This window comes from Antrostomus carolinensis, unplaced genomic scaffold (genome assembly GCF_000700745.2).
Source record: "Antrostomus carolinensis isolate BGI_N321 unplaced genomic scaffold, ASM70074v2 scaffold46086, whole genome shotgun sequence".
In the NCBI taxonomy this organism is placed as follows: domain Eukaryota; kingdom Metazoa; phylum Chordata; class Aves; order Caprimulgiformes; family Caprimulgidae; genus Antrostomus; species Antrostomus carolinensis.
This window is the reverse complement of record NW_010320641.1, coordinates 59,806-84,743: the sequence shown is the minus strand read 5'-3', so window position 1 is coordinate 84,743 and position 24,938 is coordinate 59,806. Positions and strand designations below refer to the sequence as shown.

Below are 24,938 nucleotides of genomic sequence, written 5' to 3'. Positions count from 1 at the left end.
TAACTAACGGCCCAAAGCCAGCTCCCAAACTCACATTTCTCATTTGGTAAGGCAAGTTATCAGTGATACACCAGGGCCTCAGTAATTAATCTATAGGAGAATATAGCAAAGATATCATGACAGCTGGTGAATATTCAGGGTTTGGGGTTGGTTTTTTGGTTGTTTGTGGCTTTTTGAGATGTATCTGCTTGAGCTAGCATCAAGCAAAGCTATGAAAAAGCTCTCATGAAGTCCTTGTGCATAACCTTTGTAATGCTGTATCAATGCTGCCTCTATACTGTTTATGGAGAATTATAAAAGACCTGGTCATCTTTGAAATAATGGAAAATATGAGTCAGCAGTCTGCTCCAAGTTACCTTTTTTCTCCATTCGTTTCATATCCATCAGCTTCTCCACGTTGTTGGGATCGTTCAGCCACAGCTGCATGCGGACAAAGGGTTCCCGTCCCTTCAAACTCAGCTTGTGCCAGGGCTTTGGGCGAGCCAGAAGGTCTGAGACAGAGCCTTGTGTTAGCCCTAGGATTGTCTCCCCAAACAAACGCTGACCTAATACGAAATTGAAAAGCACATGAATTCATTCTGCTAAGAGACAAAGCTAAGTAAAAAGACAGAACATGTCTACGAAATCATTCATCAATTATTCTTACTTTAGAATTGCTTGAAAACCCAAAAGAAACATTTAGAAGAATAAAAGCTCCCCCCCCCCACTAAAAGTGTAAATATTGAGCTTTAGTTTAATCCTTTGGATCTGACTGTGGCAAAGAGGGAAGCTCAACACCTTTGGGGACTGGGACCTTACAGTGAAAGTGTGCAAAAAATAAAATGAATGAGATTAAAAATACACTGAACTTTTAGCTAAGCAGGCAACTAGTGAGAGCAGTGAGGCTACTTAGCTCTTATGCAGGAGGGCAGTGCAACAGCTTCGTTCTAACAGGGCAATCCAAACATTTCAAGCAATCAATGAACCAAGACCAATGCAACCCTCAGCAACGGCCAGGTTAAGTGTCCACAAAGACACATGTACGTATTTTCTATGTTGTACTATCTGTGGTGTTCTAATTGTGTCCTACCAACTAGAGATAATAACATTTTACAATATAAGAGCTTTTTTTACAGCCTCTACAGTACTTGCAGTTAAGAATTTTAGTTCTCTTTCAAAATGTTACTGCCTAGCAAGGTAAAAACAGCGTATGTGTTTCAACGTACAGCATCGGTATGTGCGTGAGTAACACTAGTTCTACATGGCTAGGATCTAACTTAGCAAGGACTATGGAACCCAACCATACAGCTGGCTTTCTAAAACCCTTCACTTCCTATGCTAAACTGCCTTGATATCCAACAGCTTTTGTTACAAGACAGAGCCTGAAGTCATCCCAGTCATCACTGGTGATTTCCGACAGAAGTGCAGCTATCACACAGTTTCAAGGTAACCCAAGTTCCACCCCAACGAAGTTTAGGTCTCAGGGTCTCCTGTCTGATCTGCAGCTTTTGAATGCTCTCACTATCACAAAGCAGAACACTCTTCCTTCACTTTCCAGCAAGGCCAGCAGTCTCGGCCAGTGGCAACAGAGAGATCTCTAGGGGACAACGCAGATGCGTGGGGGCTCGTGCTCTTACAAGCTCTGCAGGATGTGCCTGCACTTGCAAAAGCACCATCAGCTCTTGCCTTCACAGCCTCATCTGATCCTGTCACAAACAGGTTGTGGAAAATATCTACTCCATAAACTCCTCCTGTGTGCTTAATTCCATGAATCTCCTTTTCCTTTTTAAAAACACCCCAAAACCTTTGGCCTGGCCATTTTTTTTTTGCCTGTATGGGGAGAGGAGGGAATGTGGGACCAGTTAGAAGCTGCAGAACATCCCATTCAGGTGCATGGGGCAGGTGGGTCTGCAAAGCTTTTGGAGGAAGCAGCTGAGATAATGAAAGGTGGAAAGGGGAAACAAGGACAGGGTTAACATGACAGAGTCTGCTAATAAGCTCTAAAACTAACCCTGAAAATGGTTCTTACAGACTGAACAGAAACCTAAATTCAGAATTCACTTAGGTTCCTAAGCAATAAGTGATATTCAACTACCCTCAATATCAGGAGAATCAGACAAAAGAAATAATTCAGGGCCAATTTTAGATCACGTGTATTGCAGAGTCAACTGACTCCTTGTTTGTGTTTAAAAACATCAGTGAGACCTTACTCATTTACCTTTAAACCTGTCAGCTACTCGCACGATGAGACAGCTACTTTAAATATCTTTTAATTTGCCTTTGTAAATAACTTTCCTTTAAGTTTCCCCACAGTTTCTAACCCCGGGCTGCGCTCAGGCTGCGGAAGCTCCGACAGCCGCTGTGCAGTGCCAGTGTGGCCACTGCAAGCGCCCATGTGGCTGCACAGTAAATTGGAACAGCAAATTGATCTGAGTCAGACCAGCCTACCCAGAATAAAATGGTCACTTTTGACTCAAACCAACCAGTCTGGTTCATTGTGTGGCCACATGAACAGGAATACCGGCACAAATCAGCGAAAAGGTCAGAAACAAGCAGCCCAGAGCAGGTACTAGCAATGCTGCTGAAGGAAATGAACTTCAAACAGCAGCCTAAAAACTACAAATGCAAATAATGGAAGCAGGTAACATCATGTTCTCTAGGTGTTAAGGACAAAGCTAAGGATGCTCGTGCCATTTATTTTATCCCAGATATGGCAGAACAGGATAAAACACCTGAAAGACTCCCAGGCTAATGGGGAATGTGTTAGAAATCATTCTCGGGAGGTAGCAGGTGTATCGCACTCCATCTTCATCAGAGCACTATTAATAACTGGAATATCTTTAAGCACAGGTTTCCTAAAACTCCTGTTAATTCTCCCCATCTTTTTCCCTAATAATCTTCACGCCCGTTCCCACCAGTGTAGCTCCTCCTGGACAAAACTTTCAGTAAATTGAGCTGGTTTCACAGTTACTCCTGGCTCTTTCTGCAAAATCCCCACCACTGCATTTGCTTTCCTCTGTACCTAAGTTACATGTTGCCCAAAAGAGAATCACTGATAATATTATGACATTGGGGGCTAGGAATACTAACAACATCTCAGTGTTAATGCTACCCACACTGTTTGCTAAAATGGTGACTGGGATGCTAAATGCTAAAAGGCTTGGGAGGAGAGACCCGCCAAAGACATCTCTGAGTGGTCTTTACTGGCCGATGATATTGGAACAACTGAGCACCAATAGTTGCCTAAGACCAGTTCACGAGTGGCCTCGTGAACAGAGAGAGAGAGAAACCTGCGCACCGAGTCAATCTGGTGCACTAGGACACTGAGGGCGCAAAAGGAGACATTGAAACTGGTTCCACACCTAATGCAGAGTTTGGGGCACATTTCCTGGCTCTTCTGCTGCTTTTTAGGCTTGTCAGCCACACTGTAGGAAAACAAAAATCATGGGAAATAAAAAAGACTAAGTAAAAATGGCATAAAAGCAAAGGTAAACAAAAATACTTTTTCAAACCTCTCTGGAACACCAGAGCAGGTACAGCACTCAACAGTATTTTGCCCAAAAACTAGGGGCTTGAACCTGCAAACCCTTATCGTGACTTGTGGCTTTAGCTCTACATTATCTCCACTGAACAAGCAACTATAATCTGCCCATGCCAATGTGCACGAGCAAGTAATTCTGCTGGGTTCAGTGGAACATGATCTCATGCAGGGCAGGTTCATGATCAGGGCCATTTTCTTTTTTTCCCAAATTATGTTAAATAAGAACTTGTAACCTCCCCCATCCCAGTATTTTTCCCCTTAAAAAAAAAAAAATAAAATATATATATATATATATATCTAAGATAGTAACATGTTATTCTGTATCTAGCAAAAAAAAGGTTTCCTTACATACTAAAATAAATGAGTTTTTACTGATATGGTCAGATGATATGGATGGAATTCTTCTCACTTAAGTATCATCAGCAGTCTTAATCTAAGTCTAACTTTTTAGACCCATCTGTAGTGAACGGAGAGAAACTGGTACGCCTGGAGAGTGATTCATATGAAGAACTAGTGATTTAGAGGCATAGTGGCAGTGTTAAGCGTGGATTTCCCATGCTCAGATAAGGTTATTCCCTTTGACTGTTCCAAATATATAGCCAAGTCAACATTACACTTAATTCAACACCCCAAAACTCAGCTGTAAGCAAAAGCAGCCTTAGCTTTGCACATTTCTAAGCAATATAACTGAATGGCCACATACACTTACCTACAGATTCATCTAAACCCCAACTGAGTCTGAATCCACCCTCCTAGATCTAGAGGTACACTGCACTTTTGCTTGTGATGTGCCTCCCTCTCCAATCATGCTGGACTCCTCTACTTCAACTATGTCTAAAATGCTGGGGCCTCAAACCTATAAGCATGGAGAAAATAGCATTTCTCAAGGGAAGAGCTCACTGCTTTGGGGGTTTTGGTCTTCTTGACATCTTGCTGGACTCTATTTAGGGAGGTGGGAGCAGTATCTGGCTGGTGAGCCAGGAGCAGAGCTTAAGAAAAGCAAGGGTATGATGACATTTTAAGTAGAGTGTGACAGTCTGAAAGGATTTTTCTACTGGTTTAAAAAAAAGAAGTATTTGTTAACAGATTAAATCTTAGGCCAGATTAAAAACCAAGTATTCTTGTGAATGCCTACTGAAATATAGCTTAAAAATAAAAGTATGAACATTTTTATTTCAGTCAAGAAATGAGAATAAAGTGATTTACCAAGGTTGTTGTCCGTTAGCACTTCTTTGACCCTTTTCGTAATGCCATACGTATCCAGCTCAGGGGACATAGCAACCAGTTCTTGAATGCTGAGTGCCGAGTGGCCCGACAGCGGCAAAGGTGTTGTAGATTGGGATTCGGAAGCAGGTGGCTCACTAGATTCTTGGGATTTGCCATCCTTACTTGTCTCTATAGCAGGACAGGGTTGCTGTACCAATTCAGTCAGGCTTTTCACTGACTCACTGGAACTCATAGGAGATTCAGGAGCAGGACTGCAACTGGCAGAAGTCTTTGGAGTGCTTTCTGCAATTAAAAAAAGAAAAAAAGCCCCCCATTTTAGCATAATTGTAATGTTTTGATTGCAGGATATTTAACTTTCCTTATCATTTATATTCTACTTACTTAAAGAAATGCCTAAGTATGCAAAATGCTACTTGTTATGACTTGGGTTACTAAAAAGCCTTTTTTAAAAAAAGAATTATTTTCTAATTTTATCTTGAGTCATCTCTGCTTTCTTATAAAGACAAGATGTACAAATACAAATAAAAATAGTGGAAAAAAATGAAGTGCAATATAGTCTGGAAGGTTGCAAAAAAATTTCCTTCGTCAGGAAAACTCACAGTTTTGCTTTTCACAACATTTTTGTATAAGGATGCTCTTAAATCTACCATTATAGACTGGCTTAAGCCTCCTTCTGCAACTTGTAAGAAACTTACTTAGCCACTACTTTGTAGCATCAACGAGGGATTTTCTATAACTGATAACTTTATATCTTGAGAGAATTATTGATTTCATACTGTTTCTTATCACGAGCATCACATTTTTGCACTTCTCTTTGCCCAGAAATAACTTAACAAGATTAAAATACAGTTTGCAATTATGTTGTATTAATTAATGTGCTTGAGAATTCAACATAAAGACAGCTAGTGGGTCAGGAGACATCCAAATCTGTTATTGTGACACTTTGTTTAAAAAGCTTTCTGAATCCGTTAGTTTGCCAACAATAGGATCTGTACAAAATGTTGTTTTCCTCTAATAAATTCAGATTTATCTCTTAAGGGAATGTACCAACTGAGCTTATGCAAAAAATCCAGACATCTAAGGCTACAGTCTAAACATTTTTTAAGCAACAACACACAGACAACGTGGTTTAGAATAACATTTCCCTTCAAAAGATAGAGAGCACATTTGATTTCTCCATTCACAGTTCTTCCCCATTTTTGTGGGACTGCTTCCTCCTCCTTGCTGTCTCACATCTCATTACCTGACACGGTTAATCGCATGTATCTCAGATTCATACATCAGTGGACGCATCTCGAGATCTCTGAAGGAAGCTTACAATGCTTCAATCATATAAGGATGAGGCCAGCCTACATCAAAAACTTAGTCCCTCCAACAGAACTGGGTTCTCCTGAGCAATACAGCCCTGGATGAGAGCTGTTCGCTCGGCAGCAGGTCCTGTCACTATCACGGTGATGGCTAACAGCAAATGTCACTATTTTTCAAGTTTGTTTGTTATCCAGAATCCTGTCAAATCATTACAGAACACGCAGCACAGAAACATACCCTAAACACTAAAGGGAAATACTACATAAGTAAAAGTAGGGTTCAGCTGAAGTAAGGTGCACATATAATTGTGGTGCTCAAGGTACTAGGAGCTTTCACGACGCTGCATTTAAGAGAGGTTCCCTGACACACTTACATAAAGTTGCTCTCTCAAATCAAGCCATTGGACATTTTCCTTACTGTTTTATGAAAGATGCAAAAGAGGCAGACATAAAAGGAAAAGCAAGGTGCATATAAATCTCTAAGGCAACAGGGATCCTACAAATCTTATTTCTTTTCTCTGTTCACCCTAGGTCATCATCCAACTGAATATAAAACCCAGCAAATGTTATTTTTGTATCAGGAGCAGCAAAGGAATTGTACTGTAAATTTGCCCTGATTCACCCATGCGAGGGACCAATTTGGCAGATCATCCATCTTGTTCACTGTACACTGTCAGGGATGGCATGAATTCCCTACATGATAAACAGATTTCTTCTCAGGTCTGTGTCCTTTAACCCACAGCAAGGTCAAAATTATGGCTGCCTAGCTAATAAACCGCACGGCACTCGTTCAAGTTCCCTCTAATTTTGTCCCTTGTGCCAGCTTATACAAATCTTACTGAATAACTAGAGCAGCTGCAAATTTCCTATACAATTCCTCATCCGTGCACTGCAAACCACATGCAGAAAAAAAAACAAAATTAAAAAAAAACCCCAACCCAACAACCACACAGGACTAAACAAAAGCATCTCCTAATGCTTCTTTCTCCCTCTTCGTTCCCTGCCCAGCCTAATTATGTAAACAACAAAGGTAATCTATATTATCATCTATCACTGAAATGCTCTATGTTGCTCACATATTAGCTTATTTATTTTTTATATCACATATCAAGAGCTTACTTGAATTTCATTTTTAAGACCAATCTGCTGCTTATTTACTCAAAAAGGTAGGGATTATCTGAATCTAATTTTGGAAGGCAGTACAGATGACAAACTGCTTTCCCTCCCCCCCAAACAAAAGGCAAGTGTACAGTGATTTCAGATGAGGCATTATCTGCATATACTACAAATAACTCAAAATATGTTCCCCATTCATTGTTAGCATTTTTCCTTTATGGAAAAACATTTTCAAGATCACATAAATATTTGAGGAAAAGATCCATTATTTGGAAAAGTCAATTCAATAATCAAATAATGCAAACATTTCCTGTTAATCTACTTAAAAAATTAAATAGACATTTAGAGTACAAGTGACTGCTGACAGAACAAAGGGGAAAATTGAATGTATTCACTGTTACAGATTTAACTGTCAATCTACAGCCATTTCGCATGTTTTATGAAATAATCTGTCTATATTAATTTCTCTCAAGTTCCTCACAGGACAAAGAAACAAATTCAGGACACCTGAAAAAATACATATTACGATTTCAAAAGTAGCAATCCAACATTTCCAAGGAAAATAATACTTTGAAAGCTTATTTCTTTAAAATATGTTCTGCTTTTTTAAACCCAGACTTCACTGAAGAACAGCACTAACTTAAGAGAGATCCAATTTCTTACGAGCACGTAGTGATGTTCACTGAATATTTATGTGTTTTGTTTTTAGTGAGAAAGAGAGAATTTTGTCAATATGAGTGTAAAACTGCATTACAGTAGGCTGTGAGTATCCCACCACGCACAACCTGCAAACCCCATGGCCATCATTTATTGATGAAGTTACTTTAATAAATTCCAGAGAATCTTTGCCATACCAAAGGGGCATTGCATTTTGTTTTCCAACACCCTGTATCTAGTTTAAAACCTGAAGCAAAAGCCCAAAAGCTTCAAAAATGTGGTGCTAGAAGAAGAGAGCTGGAGAGATTAAGAGCATTACCAGTGATGAGGTCACTACAGAACCTGGGAATTTTTCAAGTCTCAGGTAGCCAGAGAGGTGAGTCATGCCCTGTGCTTTGTAGATGATGGGAGAAAGTTCTCCAACAAACAACATCTCCCCAAAGAAGCCTTGTGGAGAGATGGTGTCCATCAGGTCCTCAGCATGGGATGAAGATGCATCAGTTTAACATGACAATTTTAAATGATCAGGAAACTGCTGACAAACATCATTAAAGATTCAAATACATCATAAATGCATGTGAATAAAATAAGTGATCCAAATCTTCTAAAGCTGTAAGTATAACTGAGTCACGAAAGGGCAAAGGCTCTACCACGCAATTTTATATTATTCATTCAGAATATACATGTTTGGGGTACAGGGAAGTTAGGCACTTCCATCTCATTTCTAAAAGCACATTCAAATAGGCAGCATAGAAAATAATAATAAAATACAAATCAAGTACTAGGAAGTGATGCCTGCACAAATGGGCCAGAAATCTGAAATATTTGGCAAGTGCAATTGGCCTTCATTCACAGCCAAAACATGAAGACAACTGAAACACCAACACTGGCCATTTTACAGTTGATGAGAAGAGCCGAGAGAGCTCTGATCACACAGTGAAGGTGAGCATTCAGGTCTCTGAAGGCAAAGGTGTCTTCATAAAGACAAATACACCTGATGCAGTTTGCAGATACCAGACAGTCATACTTGAGAACACATGGTCCTTATTCTTAAGTTAGGAAATTCTTCAGTTTTGTTTTTTTCCTACTACAATATTAGAGAGGGATGCATAATCCAAAATGAAGATATATAAACAAACACCTTCTGTTTTCTTTTTAAACACTATTTTTCCAATATAAAATTGCTACTTGAATGACCATCTCACTGCAACTAAACAACCTGATGCATCCCTCTACCAGGTCTGATCACGTTCTGCTATCATAACGTGACAGAATCCATACAGGGTGTAACGGACCACAGGCTGCACTGGGCTCCCCTCCTGCAGACCAGTGCACTCCTGAACTCAGCAGTCAGAGACACTGAATTAATTATATTCCCCAGAACTGCAGGGCACTGGTCAAGAAGAACCATTTTTGTGACATACAGGAACTCTTCCAACCACAGGAAGTAATCTAACATGGCTCTCTATACAAAAGCAGCGGTGTAGCTCGGATCCATTGCACATTTCAGCTGGATTCTCCTTCCGAACCTCAGGACACCTCAGATGCAAAGACTTGCAAGGTGACACCTGCTACAACCTCCCCAGAAAATCAGAGATGTCTACATGAGCTGACACCAGTCCTGGATGTACCCCCCCTCAACAGAGGTATCCAGACGATGGAGCCGTGGCGAGACACGGCTACCGTTTCACCAGTCCCAGAGGCATCACATTGCTCTCTGCCAGCACCGGCAGATTCCTCCAGTTGAATTTCTTGTACGCATTTTGAGAGCTGCAGGTTTGCTGCTCTTGCTCAGACCTCGCCTCAACTCCTACAGCCATGGCAGCAAACTGACTTGATATCTATTGGTAAATCAAAAGTGCAGAGGAAAGATTTGAACAAGAACATACCCACCTATGAAGATCACTCAGTACTTTTGCAGCTCAGGAACCGCTGGGAGAATCAACTGCCCAACCTTTGTTGCTAAAACAAGGTTAGCTAATAAGCTGCAAAAGGACTCACGGGAAACGAGGTATAGATCATGGCGAAGTTGGGGAAGAGCATGCAAAACACAGAAGGTATTCAGGGGCCTCTAAAAGGATTATGAAAAATATTATATCCTAAAGACAGCAGGCAGACAACAGCTGCCTTAAGTTTCAGAATGAAGAGGATTGAAAAAGCAGATCCACTATAATTTTCAGAGACAAATCTCTGTAGTTTATCTGATCCACTATTTAAATTTCAATACACAGACCTCTATCTGCAGTAATAATAACCTAAATTCCATTTAGTGTTCATTTGAGCAGTCAGGATAAAGTCATTTCTTATTATCTCCCTACTGTGTAAAAAACAGCTTGAAGGTAGGAAGTCAGCAAGCATTTTCACCAAAAAGTAATTATTGTAAGTGACATTTTTACTGCTGGCATGCCATAAGGCGAACTGTGCATTTGGAAGGACAAGTTGCTAAAACAAAATGACAGGGTACTCTGTGACATTCCGACAAGAACCCAAACATGATTTAACTGGCGCTTGGTTTGATGCACCACTTTTCCTAATGTCCAAACCTCGGGCTTCAGGTTTATGCCAAACTAGTCAAATTCAAAGTTCTTCATTTAGGAACAACAAGAACCGCCACGTCCTGTGCACGGTGGAGCGGGGAGGCAATGAAGCATCCCGTGTTCTGCTCATTCCCTTTACAGCAAATTAGTAGGGAAGATGAAAGCAGACAAATGTGGACAGGAGATTTCTCAGCAACCTCTTAGAAGAGCATTTGCTACTTCAGGGCCTGCATTTACCTCCTCGTGCAGATGAGTTAATGGACAACAACAGACCTGGCAGGTCGCCTGAGATCAAAGTGTCTCATACTGGGACTGGATTAGTTTCTCTTTTCCCCTGATGATTAGGCTGCCCTTTCCATCCAATCTGTAGACCAAAAACCAGTGTATGTTCACCTGAGAATCAGAACCTGACCACACAGCTGATCAGTGGCAACATCCTCAGAACGTTATTCTGTTTCCCAGGATCTGAAAATTTCAGGGAGATTTTTTTTTTCTCCTCTGACCTTCTATCTAATTTTACCTTTAGCAATGTCTGTCTTTGCAGGATCTTCTAAAGCACCGTAACGAGTCTCCTTGCTAAAAGTGGTGCAGGGCAAGTCTGAACTGTGTAATAAATCTGACTGGTGTTTGTGGAACAGCACTGCAATACATCCCTCTTCTGACTAATTAAAAGAAAATACATGTGAAAGCTGAACACTCTCTCACGTAGTGCTTTTGGTGGATTTATTTTAAGTGAGCGAACCTTGTTTGTTCGCAATTTGCAAATTAATGTGGCTTATGAAAATATGATCCTCCCTACAGAGATAAACTCCCACAGTTCTATGTCGGGAGTACACAAACCTCCCTACAGTCTGCATATATATAATGATGTAAAGTATGTAGGGACGTGCAGTTCTGGTTGCAAGCACTTGCTATAGTTAACAAGTATAGATTTCCACTCTGACCATGGAGATTTTTTGTTTATTTGTTTCACAAATGTTAGAACTTTGGGGAAAATGTTATTTTGGGTCTTGGCTCAGAGGGAAATTTTATGTGGATGGGGGGGGAAGGATCAAAAGAAAACCCCTTTAGGAAAGCGTGTAGATGTATGTGTGTCTGCACTGAAAGGAGAGGAAACCAGCTTTGGTTAACTCTGAAATTACTGAGGCAATACTAAAAATAAAGGTTCCCATTCTGCACATGAGTATATGTTAAGTGACAGGAGGACATAAAACTATCTGAACCATCAGGGCAAATGTTAGAAGTACTTGAAAAAAACTGCTTCTGAGTATTGTTAAAGAATTACAAGGTATTGCTGCAATGTTATGTTGCATTTTCAATAATTATGTCAGCTTTGCACTTGTATTTAAAAAAAAATGTTTTCAGCCATTCTAGAAATCAGAAGGAGCTGGAGAAATCACATGAGGTTCAGAAAAGACCAAGTAAGATGGGAGCTGGTGATAGACTCATGAGGAGAGATTTACAGCTGAACATTTGAAAATACTTAAAGAAGTTGGGCAACCAATTCTCCTTTCAATGAATGTGCAACCACAAATGTCCCAGTCAGTCTTGAAATTCTCACTATTGTGCCCAAACCTACACTAAGACCGTGACTTATCACAGCTAAGAACTGGCTTCATTATCAGTTTAAGGTATTCCTGTCCTGGCTCCATCCTTTACCTCCATTTTTGCCTGATACTGAACCACAACTCTGCTGTCCCATGTGCTTGGGGGAACCAAAGCTGTGAACCAGAGCTGAAAAATAGCTGCGCACTGCCACATACCTGCAACACAGTATGGGTGTAAGTGATTAAGAAGAAGAATCTGAATCTCTTTCCTGACTTCATTTGCAGTGCAAGCCCATTAGCAAAAGGCTGGGGTTTTTTTATGCCAGCCCTAGTCTTACCATAAGGAGGAAAGTCCTAGTGCAGCCTCGTGAGTTAAACATTGCTAGTGAACAACTGAACACCCTGTGCCCAGGGCCATCCAACCAACTTTATAACCAGGTAGAGGCATGTCTAGCTGCTGTGTGATCTCTGTCTGCTCAGTCTGAATAGCGGTGCAGCAAGGAACAAGGGCAGGGGACCATCCTGCTCAGCTCACAAGCTTTGATCAGGTCCGATCTTCCTCCCTACACCTGCCTCTTCCAAAGCCTTTGCCATGTGGAGTATGCCAGTGCCATTGCTTGGGTCTCACCCTTCTTTCTCTGGCTGCTGCAGGAAGGCATCGCTGAATGCCCTGGCTGGTGAACACTTGAAGTGCTTCACACACATCTCTCGAGCACACATCTTGGATCAGCGATCACCTTATTGCTCTTCGAGAGATGTGTTGTGCCTCACTGATGCAAAATGCCTCAACAGCTGGAAAGTTCTGTTCTGTACAATACGAGCACTGTGCTGCGCCTGGATGCGGGGAGGCAAATCCAGGTCCTCGTACAGGAGGAATGGCTGAGCGATGTTGCAGAGAGCTGGACAACTGTAAGGCTTCATCAACTCAAACCATCAAACTTCTACTGAGTTAGGAGGGCTCTGGCACTTGGTTGTCCACTGTGGCGTGGGTGGGTTCAGATGGGGACTGTAGATCACTACGAAGGGCAGTCTGCACATCCAGGATGTCCAGAATCTCGTGCAGAAAGATGCAACTGGAGTTAATAATTTAAAAGTTGTACTGAGATCTACTGGACTTTGAAGCAGACACACCAACCCCTAACACAACTGCACCACCTGATAAAACTTCCAACTAAGAAGCATTAAGGGACACTTTTGAAACAGCCTGCTGGGAAGCAGGAGATTTCTACACAGCCAAGATTTTCAGTGCTATTTTACAACAAACGAAAGGAAAAAACCAAATGGACTTGAGAATTCTTTTAGCTGGATGTAGAGACAAACTCAGAAACATAAGAGCAATGCTCAGGTCAGGCCAATGGCCTCAAATCCTTTCCCAGTCTCACTTGCCAAAAGCAGATGCCTATGGAAGGAGTAAACAACACAGCAAGCATGCAGGGGGAATCTCCTCAAATGCCTACCTGCTCACACACAGCTTCTTGAGCCAAAAGTAGGGTCCTTGCATTGAAGAGTGCTGAACAATAGCTTTTTGTTTTTACATGTCACCTTTAAACAATTAAAAATGCTTTTCTAAAAAGAAATCAGATTTTAAATTAGGTGATTAATGGCAAAATCATGGCTGCTTTAAAAGACACTACTCTACTCTGTTAATCTTTATTTAATATTCAGATTTTTCTGTGTTTCCGTAACTTAGTCAGAAGTCAATATTTAGAAATAACTGCTGGAAAGTATTTTCAATAACCTTATTATTAAATCAGCTTGCACGCAGAAGCTTTATTAAGGATTTTCTGAATATTAAAACAAGTGTGTCATGAAAGCAATCAATCAAGATGCCACAACCTCACATAGTTATATTTTTAGTATAATCAAAATAAACACGTGCACAATACCTTTTGGAAAACAGTTAAGACCTTTTAGAGTTTCTGCTGCAGTTTATGGTGTCTTTGATGACTGGCTGACCTTGTGATTAGAGACTAAGTCTAACGTGTTACCATGTTTATGATTGTTTGTTGTAGTCTTCTGCCTTAAGCCTGAGTGTGAAGGTATTTCCATATCCTCCTTCGAGATTTTAACCTCTTGTCTGCTTCAGACAAGAGCAGGAAGCATAATGCATATGTGCACTGTGCACTGCATTTAAATATCTCAACTAAACAATGTGGACATTCATTTGCTATGGGCAAGATATACATGGGATGGATCTGAGGCTAATGACCGCTGTCCTTCCCCAAGAGTGAAGCCCTATCTAACATCCACAGCACAGTGGGTTCTTCTTCGCCTTAGAAGAAAGCAGTGGAGGAAGAGTGACCCTGAACATCGCTCGACTAAATGCACTCCTCTTTGGGAGGAGTACTGGCTAAAGTACTGAAACAAAATGACATTTACATTGTACGCAACAATATTATAAAAGCTATTAAGGTACATTATTTTACACATCCTCATAATCTCTCCATACTGCTTTACTTAATTTGTGATAAAATTGTTGAGAAAGGGTACTTAATGTAGGACAGTCAGTAAAAGTAATTTATCATCTTCCCGCTTCGGTGCTCACGTTATCAGCGAACTCATTTTCTGCATTCATCATGCAATCAGCCTATTATTTGCATATTAATCAGGCAGTGGACCATGAAAGAGCCGCATCCCAGCCAAATGCTGCACTATCTCAGGAGGAACACTCAGTAATTATCATACATCAGTGTTATGATGTGGTAATTGATTATAACATCTTTCTGTTGCCCCTGGGGAGTCCCACCGCTAACCCAGCTTCAGGCATTCTGTGCAGATTTTTCTCTGAAAATTAGAGAAACCATTGCTGTCCTTTTATTAGATTTTTTTTTTACCTTTACAATAGACAGCTCTCTGAGCATTTCCAAGTTACTTCTGCTTTTTTTTTTTTTTCTGGAAATGAAATCTCCATTAGAAAAAAAATCTCACCTGCCTCAGATCACAAAAAGCAAAAAAAACCCCAAACCAAACCCCCAAAACAAAACATTTGGGCTGGTTCTTGTTCGTCCTCTCTCTTTCAAGGTCTGGTGGCTTTTTAGGTGTTGCTTACATAACACCCTTCCCCATCAAACACAACAAAATGTTGCAACTTCAATAGACAGTAATTGCAAAGTTCGTATAAAGGCAGTCAAGCTGCTTTATTTAGGTGCCAAATGAGAGGCTAATTTTGGTCCTCTGGTAAAGGACAAATGAAACATCTGCCAGTTCAAACTTGCACTATTTTTAGGACTCAAGTTCCAGAGGGGTAAAAGAGAGAAACAAACACAAAACACAATCGTAGTTACACTGCAGCTCATCTCACACCTCCTTCATGTCTGCAAAACCAGGCAGAGAGGAGCAAGAGGGGTTCTCCCACCACTGCACCCACCCCAACCTCCCTTTGGCAGGCAAAAAGGAATGGGAGGATGGATCAGAAGACACCGGAGGGGACCACCCCATGCCACACAGAAGGATGCTTTGGCCAGGCTCTGAAGAGCGGCTGGGCTACCTGCGAAGAGAGATGGTGGGAATACCTCACAAGGACAACATCGCTCTCCAAAGCGGCTCAGTGTCCTGGGACAGTCTCACCAGAGAGACTCTGAGCACTGACAGCAACGTGGGGACATTGGGTCAAGTGCAGGTCTTGCCAATAAATAGTATCAAAGAGTGCTTTAGTCATCCTGGAGAAAAATCATTCTTTTCAATCCCATCACAGGGCATCACAGATAGAGCCAAAGAAATAAATATCATTATTAGCAATATCTTTCACAATTATAAACGCGGGACATTTACCAATCAGGTCTATTTTACATTTATTATTGTCATTATAACTTTTTCCTTTCATTAGGCTTATTAATGGCATATTTTTCTATTTTTACTTTTATTTAAATTTGATTTCAGATCCACTTTGCTTTGTTTTCAATGCAAGTTGTGTTTCTTATCAGATTTAAAATAATCACTGGATTCTTTTATTTGTTGTTTCTCTGGATGTCTGCTGGCAAATTTAAAACCCTTCAATACTCATCAAATTAGGTGAGACAAATCAGTTTTTCTCCTTTCCTGCTGCACTCTAATGCAAAGGGTAGGCTAGAAGGTAACTTAGAAGATATAAATTTTCTGGTAATTTTCTGTTTTTTCTTCTTGGGAATGATTTGTGATACAAATCATTTTTGTAATATCAAGTAATACATAACTCTATAATCAGAAGAGGATTTCATTGTTAGAGTCTAACAGGCTGTTTATTTCCCTGTTTGAGAGCTACTTGGTGGAGAAGACAGCCACCTCATCGCTCCATCCCCATTACAAGATGGGAATAACAACCTGCGTGTTCGGTACTAGCACATCTTTTTTCCAGTATTTTGGGAGAAAAATAGCCCATTATCTGTTCTTTGAATTGAAAGCAAGGTAATTTTCATCCAGTGGAGTAGCATTTTGTAATTTGCTGAGCAGTGGTTGGGCTGTTGCCTGGGGATGGTCAAGGGCCTGATGGCTATCTCCATCCCACTGGTGGCAGCCACGTAGACCTGCAGCCCCCTCCTTTTCCCACAAGCTACCAGAAGACTTCTGGCAGCTGCCAGAGCCTCCTATTACCAACAGAAAAGTATCTGCTCCCTTCAGAGAAGAGCCTTTCTGACCTCTTCTGCAGCTGCCAGCCCATGGGGGACAGATCCCGGCCATCACCCCGGCTCCTGACCCCCCTGGAGCTGTCTGGTCTTCCCGCGCCGCAGCACGACTGCGACAGCCTCGCCTGCATTTCAGTGCTGCTCCAGTTATTTTTATATTTGGCTTTCTAACTTATTAGCTCTTTGTCTTCTACCCAGATCCTCTGTGGTTAGCAGCTGATGGGAGAAGCCCCTGGAAGCGGGGAGAAGAGGTAACGTGGGCCCCCTCCTCAAAGGAGGCCGCTCATCTCCGTATGTGCAAATGGAGGGAAAGAAAAATGCTGGTAATTAATGACATGAAGTAATAAGTAATGAAATGATGAACAGCAGAATTCAGAGAGCTCTAATATTCAACAACCATGGGTTTCTTTTGAACAAGGCCTGAAGAGAGTACAAGGAAGTTACGTGCTCAGATTGATGCTGAAGGTACAGTGGAAACACGTCTTCACAAACTGCATCCACTTTTAGCAACTATGATGCTAACTGATACTCTTGTAAACCACCTGAGAAGCACAGCAGCAATAACAGTCGTGGAAGTTTCTTTTTTCATACAGCTTAAAACATATAGTCATTCTCTAATTCTAATTTTTAAAAATGAAGAGTTTGAGAATGAGGCATTAGTGTGCCTGGTGAAACGCTACTGCAGCTGCACATGAGTTCCTTGCTTGGGATCTTTTCCCACACACCAAGGAGGAGTGAGTGTAAAGGACCCACATTCCCCAATTAACCACAGAAATAAAACATAGCTGCAACTTGACTGGGTAACTTCTCCAAAACGAATGCTACGAACCCATAACCACACTTCAGACTGAATTAAATTTGTCTTCAGAATCCATAATATGAAAAGCGTGTTGGTGCTTTGTCACTGTAATTCAGCTGCGAGGAGTATCTGCCTAGAAAACAGCGCTCACTCTAGGATTATATATTTTACTTTATCACTTTATCATAGTACAGCTATGACCACAATGAGGATGGAGTAATCTCCTGCAAGTTTAATCACTGGGTGGTTCAATGGACAGATGAGAATACAACTAGGACAGGAATTTCTCTACAAATACCAACTATTTGCAAAGCATCACTGATAGACAAAGGACTACGGCCATGCAAGACAGCCTGGGGATGACAGACCCAGGCAAGAGCCAGAAATGACCAGATGATGGCTATCAACGATAGCTGATGTTATATTAAGAACAAACTTGAAACACTGACTCCACGCTGTATTCCCAGGTCCCAGTAAGGTGCCTGGACAGCAATTCTCCCAGCTTTATTGATATCAGAAAGGCTGCCAGGAAGGTTTTCATGGTCGAAATGTCAGGGAAATGGCACAGAATATGATCACACACATTACAGACAGACTAGAACAGCTGTCCTTATGAGGAGCCAACTGATATCCTATGGTTTGAAATCAAGACAGCCACGGCCAACTGCTTCAGAGCCGTGATCTCAAGCCACACAGAAAGAATGTGGAAACTTCACCAATATGCGCTAGCATGCTTCAGGGTTAGCAGGAAAATAACTGCTTGCCTGTTCAGCTCCAAACTTTAAAAACGCATTTGCACCCAGCACAACAGCAGACAACCTTCTCAAGTAAATGCAAAGACTCAAAAATTGGTCATCAAACATAAACCATCTACGCAATAATAGCCAACTACTTGGCTATTAAAAGCCATGTGACCTCCCTTCTCTTCCATCTTCTAGACTACATTAACCACAAACATTTCGTGTCATACAATTTTATTAACCCAGAATGTCAGCAAATGACTGCAAACCAATCTCTGCTGTTTGATTCAACAACAAAAAGTAACTCCAATTTGGGTAGACCTGACAGCATCACTGGATGGATCACTTGTGTGATCTCAAGGTACGAAGGATTTGGCTCTCCACATGCTAATGCCCATCGTGCTCTGGAGCACCATCTCGGACAGACATCCAAACCAAAAGAGTAGAATGAAAGAAATAATAATGAACTACAGAGAAAAGCTGGGTAAGAGCGTCTCCATTGCCACCATGTGTCTAGTGAGCTCCTCCTGATGAGGATGGTAACCCTGAATATTGATTGCAAGCCTGAAATACTCTCTCTCCCCACTCTGTTTCTCTTGGAGTAGTCAATGTGACAGCCTACCTGTGACCTTCTGTTATTAGGTAAATAACAAGATCTGCTCAGTATACAGTTAACTACCTGCCTGCTCAGCAGCTTCTGTAATGAAAAATATTACAGGAATATGTATTACATAAATAAAAATATAATGGATACCTGGGTTTGTAATCATTCCACAATATGTCTGTTAATATCGTAACTACAGTAAACCATAGATTGCATTGATTTTTTTTCAGATTTTCTTTCCCAAGGGATGATAAGAAGTAATCTCCCTGTTGTTACAAATGTTTTATTTTGAAAATAAAGCTTTTATGCATATTTTAGTTGACCTAAGTACAGTAGATCTTGGGTTTTTAAATCACCAGATAATATGCAATTATCTCAAGCTAGATTCTGATTTTGAAACAAGCTCTAATTAGCTCCCCATTTTATGCTGCTATAATCCTTCCTTCAACTCCCATGAGTGTTACTATTGCTAAGCAGCATGAGGTTAGGAATGATGGATGATACCCAGAAAGGAAGACAAACAAAAGGGAAATTCAAAATCCCCTGAGATCACCCGCAGCTGTATCGGCAAATGAAGATTTCCACATTAGGTCATAAGACGACCCTTACAGAAACACATACCAAAAAGGCACGTCTCTTTCCCACTGAGTATCTGCAAGTCTTTAATGTAGTATAGAGAGAGTGTATATCCTTCACAGAGGAGAAATACAAAAGTGAATAAAAATTCAGCTTTCCTGGGAATAGCTATGAAATCAACAGCCCCCAAAAAAGAAACTTTGTCGTAACGTCATATAGACGCTCAGTAAAGACATAAGACCCCAAAATAAAACAAATACTCAAGCACATAAACCTTCTTCTGGCACATAGCTACTGTCCAAACACAACCCAGCCCTGATCATCAGTAATGCAACTAAATAAGGGCCAAATTCATCATGAAGAAATGCTGATGCAGTTGGGTGACACTAATTCAACTTGGGTTTTTTTTCTATGTGATTTGGTCCATGCTTTTGACACATAAATCATTAAAAAGGCAGATTTACCCAAGGGCATTAGAGCATTTAGGTGGAAAGAAATACACAGAAAAAAATGTCAGAAAAGGCACAGTGATACTATTTTTGACCACCTAGGGTACAGACACCATTTTTGTGTAAAACACGTTCACTGAAACTTGTACAAAATCACCAAAGCCTTGATGAAAGGTCACAGGCAGAAAATACAGATATATACATCTGGTTGTAATTCTGGTATAGACTGTGTTTTTTCAAATTCATAAATACAGCTTTCAAAGAACAAAACCAAGCCTGGCTCCTCTTTGCTATCTCTCTCTCTAATTAAATAATTTATTATTATTATTTTTTAAAATACATATATATTGCTTATCCACGTGTGACAAAGGAAAATTACCAGATAAAAGAACAGATTTTCATGAATGAGGTGTTAATCAAAACCTTATGATCTAGAAGTGTAACTAACTGGGTCAGAAATACAGAAAATCTTGCTAGTTTGATAGAACAGTGCCAAACAGTAATGAAAATACTCACAGCTAATAAAAGTCTGAGATGTTACTATGCATGTTGACACTCTGTACACTGAAGACCTTCTTGGCAAAGCACTCAGGAGCCACTGAATGTATTAGTTTAATTTCACTTCTTTCCCTTCATGCATTCAACAAGTTCCAAGCCAATTATATCACACAGAAAAGGCTCCAGACCTTTTCTTGTTTCAAAATTGTTCTGATTAATTTCTGGTTTAAAATTACAAGTATGCAACCTTTTCTGTCTTGATTTTCCTGGGAAATGTCTCAGAAGACCAGAAAATTGGAGCTGTCTTTTTTTTTTCCCCTCTGCCCTGGAGTAGAGGATCTTTCACAAATGCATAATTATTATTACCTTTTCCAAATTGTTTGCTGCACTTTTAATTACAGAACAGCTGTTAATAAAAGAAAATTACCAAACTGCCCTTCCTCATTCAAATAACCTGGTTTCGCTCTTTTGTTTTGCGTGGTGTCCCAACCTTCCTTACTCCTTTATACAGAGAAAGACACCAAGAAAAGAACCTCTTGTACAACAATTTTACTTTTAATCATTGTAAAGGAGGAAGAAAAGGGCACAGGACCATTTTCTCATTTGCAAGTCTGCTTAAAGGGAAGAAGGAGGGCAATCATCAATAATATGATTTTATTAGCCGATAGGAACGTGATGGCTCACAAAATATGAGCTCAAGGGCAGGAACTGACAAACGAGACTGGGAGTGTGGGAGGGGAGTAAAATATCACGGCTGCAAAACTGAACTTCCTGAAGGAAATCACTTTCAGCTACCAGCAATCCTCACGGGAATCCATAAGGTGGTTGGATTTTAATACTATGGGCTTGTCTTTCAATCTTTTATAATTACAGTTAGTCATAAATATGATGATTAGCAATAACAATGCAGCCTTTCCCCAGCTCCTCTGATTTCAAATTCCTCTTAAAATGGCTACAATTAATTACTCATATTTTCCATGCTGTCTTAGGCATTTGTAACTGCAACAGTTCCTCTTGGATAGTACTGATGCTACAAAAAAGTAGTCAATGGCATTCTTTTAATGAACAGCAGCGTATAAAATGTCGCAGGAAATTTCCATGTTTGCTAAATGCTTGGCTATAAGTAACAATAGCCCTATGATTGCAAATAATTTTATCCCATTTTGGTTTTGTTTTCATGGCTTGTTTTTACCAGGGGCATTTTCTTTTTTTTTTTTTTTTGCTTTTATCTATTTATTTTCAACTGTTCTTCTTAAGAAAAACGTGGACTGAATATTATCACAGATTTTCTTCTAGTAAAATCTTTTAGAATGCAAAATAGTTTCCCACTAGAGTGAGAAAAAGCAGTTTGGTTGGGATTTTCACAATAAATCCAGTGAGCTCCAGAAAAAAAGAGTGTATCAGAGTGGCAGAAAGGTAGAAAAAGAGCACTACACATCCTCCTCTGTATCCTGAAATGCAATAATTCTCCAATACAGGGCACTGGCTGTACATACAGAGCAGGGCACAAGTATTTTTCTAGAGTACAAAACAGCCTGAGTGGTTTATGTCAGTTAAGCATATCATTGGTAAAAAGTCTGTGTGGGTAGAGTTTGGTATCTAACAGCAGGAACACAGCTGTTCTGTTCCAGCCTTCTTCCTATACTGTGGCCATCTTATAAAACCTTTAGCAATTCACTTCTCTTTGACACTCATCTTTGCTGCAAATGGAAAGGGGAGGGAGGAAAAAAAGGTTGGCTTAGAATATTTAATGAAGCTTGCAAAAGAAAGACATAACGTGGTCTTTTCCCCACCTTCAAATTAACAAAGCAGATTTTGTGCAAATCAAAGTGGAAAACAAAATATGCCAATGAGTAAGGCAGCTGGAGTTATGTAGATCACATTACAAACGAGAGGCTTGTTTTACAGCCATTGTCACATGTCAAGCTGATAAGATGAACTATGGTAGAAAAAAAAAAACCCTACAGAGCCAATGATCTCTAAGATCAGACAGAGTCTCTTTACCTAATATATGCAGCTAAATATGTGTACTCCCTACATATCTGCCATAGCAACAAGGAGAGAACGAGGAATTAACTGCTTTAATAAAAAAAAAAACCTGAAGGGTCTCCTGTATGATACAACAAAACACAAGAAACCTCTCAGCATCAAAGCAAAAGAAACGTAACAAAAGCACAGAGAATTATTTCAGAGCAAATCATTGAAACCAGCTGATTACCTGAGCTTGCACATCCCTGCTGTAGGGAATCCTGTAATGATGTCACAGAGTGAAGGACTAGATAAGAGAGGAGAGGAAAATCAGGGAACAATAAAAGGAGATGCCAAACCACATACTAAACAGTAAGCAGGCTCAACAAATAGCAAACCGCTGATCTCGGCAAGGGCAAGCTGCTCGTTTGAGTCAGCGGCATTATTAGGGTACAACCGAGGCCAAACTCTAGTCTGGCCTTTCAGTATCAACAGGTATTAGGATAAGAGAGAGCCACAATAAAAGTGTAATTGCAACACAGCATTCCCCCTTTAAAGCTTAGTTCTACCAGCTCACCTCCTGAGAAAGCAATCGATATTCTCCTAGGAACAATAAAAAAACCCCTATGCGGCCCTACAAAACAACGCACGAGATTTTCCAGCTCTTTGGCCAAAATTTTTTGAATTAAGTATCATATTGAAGCCTAGATAATATCATCCTAATTAGGAACTTGATAACTGCTGCTTATCAATATCGCATAAACGAGTGCTTCGTTTGTAAACATTCCCAGCACGTCCTCCTAGGGACAAGCTGGGTTGTGAGGGTGGATGCTGCCACTTCCAGTAACGCCTGGACTAGCACTGGGTGCAAGTCTCTTTTACCACAAATTAAAAAAATAAAAAATAAAAAAAATTTCCTCCTCCTCAACTCAAACAACATAGTGGAATTTTAATTACCTTGTCCTTGTTGCTGCCCTTGTGCAGGCAGGACACACTGTCCCAGCTCACCATTCAACCAGAGCTGCATACGAATAAATGGTTCTCGGCCTTTTTGGGTCAATTTACTCCATGGCTTTGGCCTGGAGAGCATGTCACTGACACTTCCTTGGGACAGCCCCAATACCTGAAGTGAAGCAACCAAGAATGGCACATTAACACATTTGATGTGGAAGTGGGGTAATTTAAGTCACTTTGGTTTCCTTTACTGCTATATGGCTCAAGTAATTTTTATATGGACAATTAGTAAAACTGCAAAATGACAACTGTAGGGAACTGATGGAAATGCTTTTCTCCTGCCCTGGTTTCCTTCTGGAATGTGGGTTTTTTTCCTGCCGGAACGGAGCAGCAGCACAAACGGCAAAGGGATGGTGTGAAATTTGCATGCTTTTCATATTTTGTGTCAAATAGTTTCATCAGTTCTAACAGGAAAAACACAGAGTCCAGGCACACACAGGTAGATAAAACAGGAAATGACTGGTATGTACTTTGTTCTCAAACGAAAATAATTGGGACTTTTGAGACTAGGCCTGTATTTGGATGATTTTTTTTACGGTATGAATTATAACGATGTGTGTTTGCACCTGTAGCAGCGGCCGCTCCACGTAAGTAAATATTTAAGAATACAGCTGACTGCTGCAAAGGGGGAATTTCAGAGAGGCAGAACACAATTACTTGCCCGGAATTCAGCACAGGTTAAAAATCATACTTAATGAAAGCTGCCACGGGATCTTTAATGACCCCAAGAGGTCATGCTTTTCATTTTACATCTTAGTGAAAAGGTAACAGCACGATGCCAGCTCCTATTATACTATTATATTGATTCAATTCTTTATAGCAAGAAGAAAGACCAGATGTCCACCACTTTTATAGCCTGGGAGGTGTTTTCTAGTGGTTGGGGACCCTCCTGAAATCCCACGTGTTCAACACTTAGGGTCCACAACGTGAGAACTTCAGAAAGCCTTATCGTGCATCGCATATCTGTAATCAAACATTGCTGGAAAACATCTCAAAGCACACTGAGATACCAAGCACTAGGTATAAGAAATGACTGTGAATTCTTGACTTCGGGCTAAGGAGAGGTAGGGGATTTTCCATGTGTTTGTTTAAATACCCTTGTGCACATTTCCAAATATTAAAAAAAAAAAAAGGAAAAATGCTCTTGTGTCCATAATCTTCACTTAAAACAAATTTAAGACTCTCCAGTCATGACAACGGTATTACTCAAATATTCCATGAATTCATTACATTAAGCATGAAATACTGAGTCTCAATAATGTCTGCTTCAGCTTTCAATGTTTCTAAACTCGGGGGCCCCATTTCTAATTACAAGTGGCTGAAGCCAATCTTTGTTTAAAAACCTACACAATTCACAAAACACAGGAAAATGAACACTCTCCTTTGTGAGCTTATTTTTAAAATACTTTACATACGAAGCAAAAACATTTTTCCTTAAGACATACGTGGCATTTCCCACTTTGTTAAACTGAGCTCCGCAGCAACACAAGGAGCACAAGCACATTCACAATACTGGTGGAACAAGAGATAACCAGTTCTTTACCTTTTCCCCAAAGATCCTTTGGCAGATGCCATTCTTTGCTAGCTTTTCTTTGACCTGCCGCGTTAGCTCTATCGTATCCACTTCCTGGTACATATAAATCTCATACTGCTCGGGTGTCAGTGGAGGAACTGAAGGTTTGGATGGCTTTGACAAAGACACAATAGGGGATGAAGGGAGGGGGCTATTTTGTGGCGTCTCACTGCGACTCGCCCCAGTCATGCTCAATTCAGAACTC

General features: G+C 40.4%; 1 protein-coding gene across 1 annotated transcript in view; it reads right to left on the bottom strand.

The window, feature by feature from the left end:
• The window catches only part of LOC104526247 (homeobox protein cut-like 1), a 59,402-nt gene that overhangs the window by 10,386 nt on the left and 24,078 nt on the right, over positions 1–24,938 (bottom strand). The window contains 6 exon segments of the mRNA XM_029085364.1: positions 357–545; positions 3,342–3,404; positions 4,727–5,029; positions 22,397–22,453; positions 23,104–23,269; positions 24,704–24,938. The exon segment at positions 24,704–24,938 is cut by the window's right edge and continues 41 nt beyond it. Coding sequence (XP_028941197.1) covers positions 357–545; positions 3,342–3,404; positions 4,727–5,029; positions 22,397–22,453; positions 23,104–23,269; positions 24,704–24,938 — 1,013 coding nt within the window.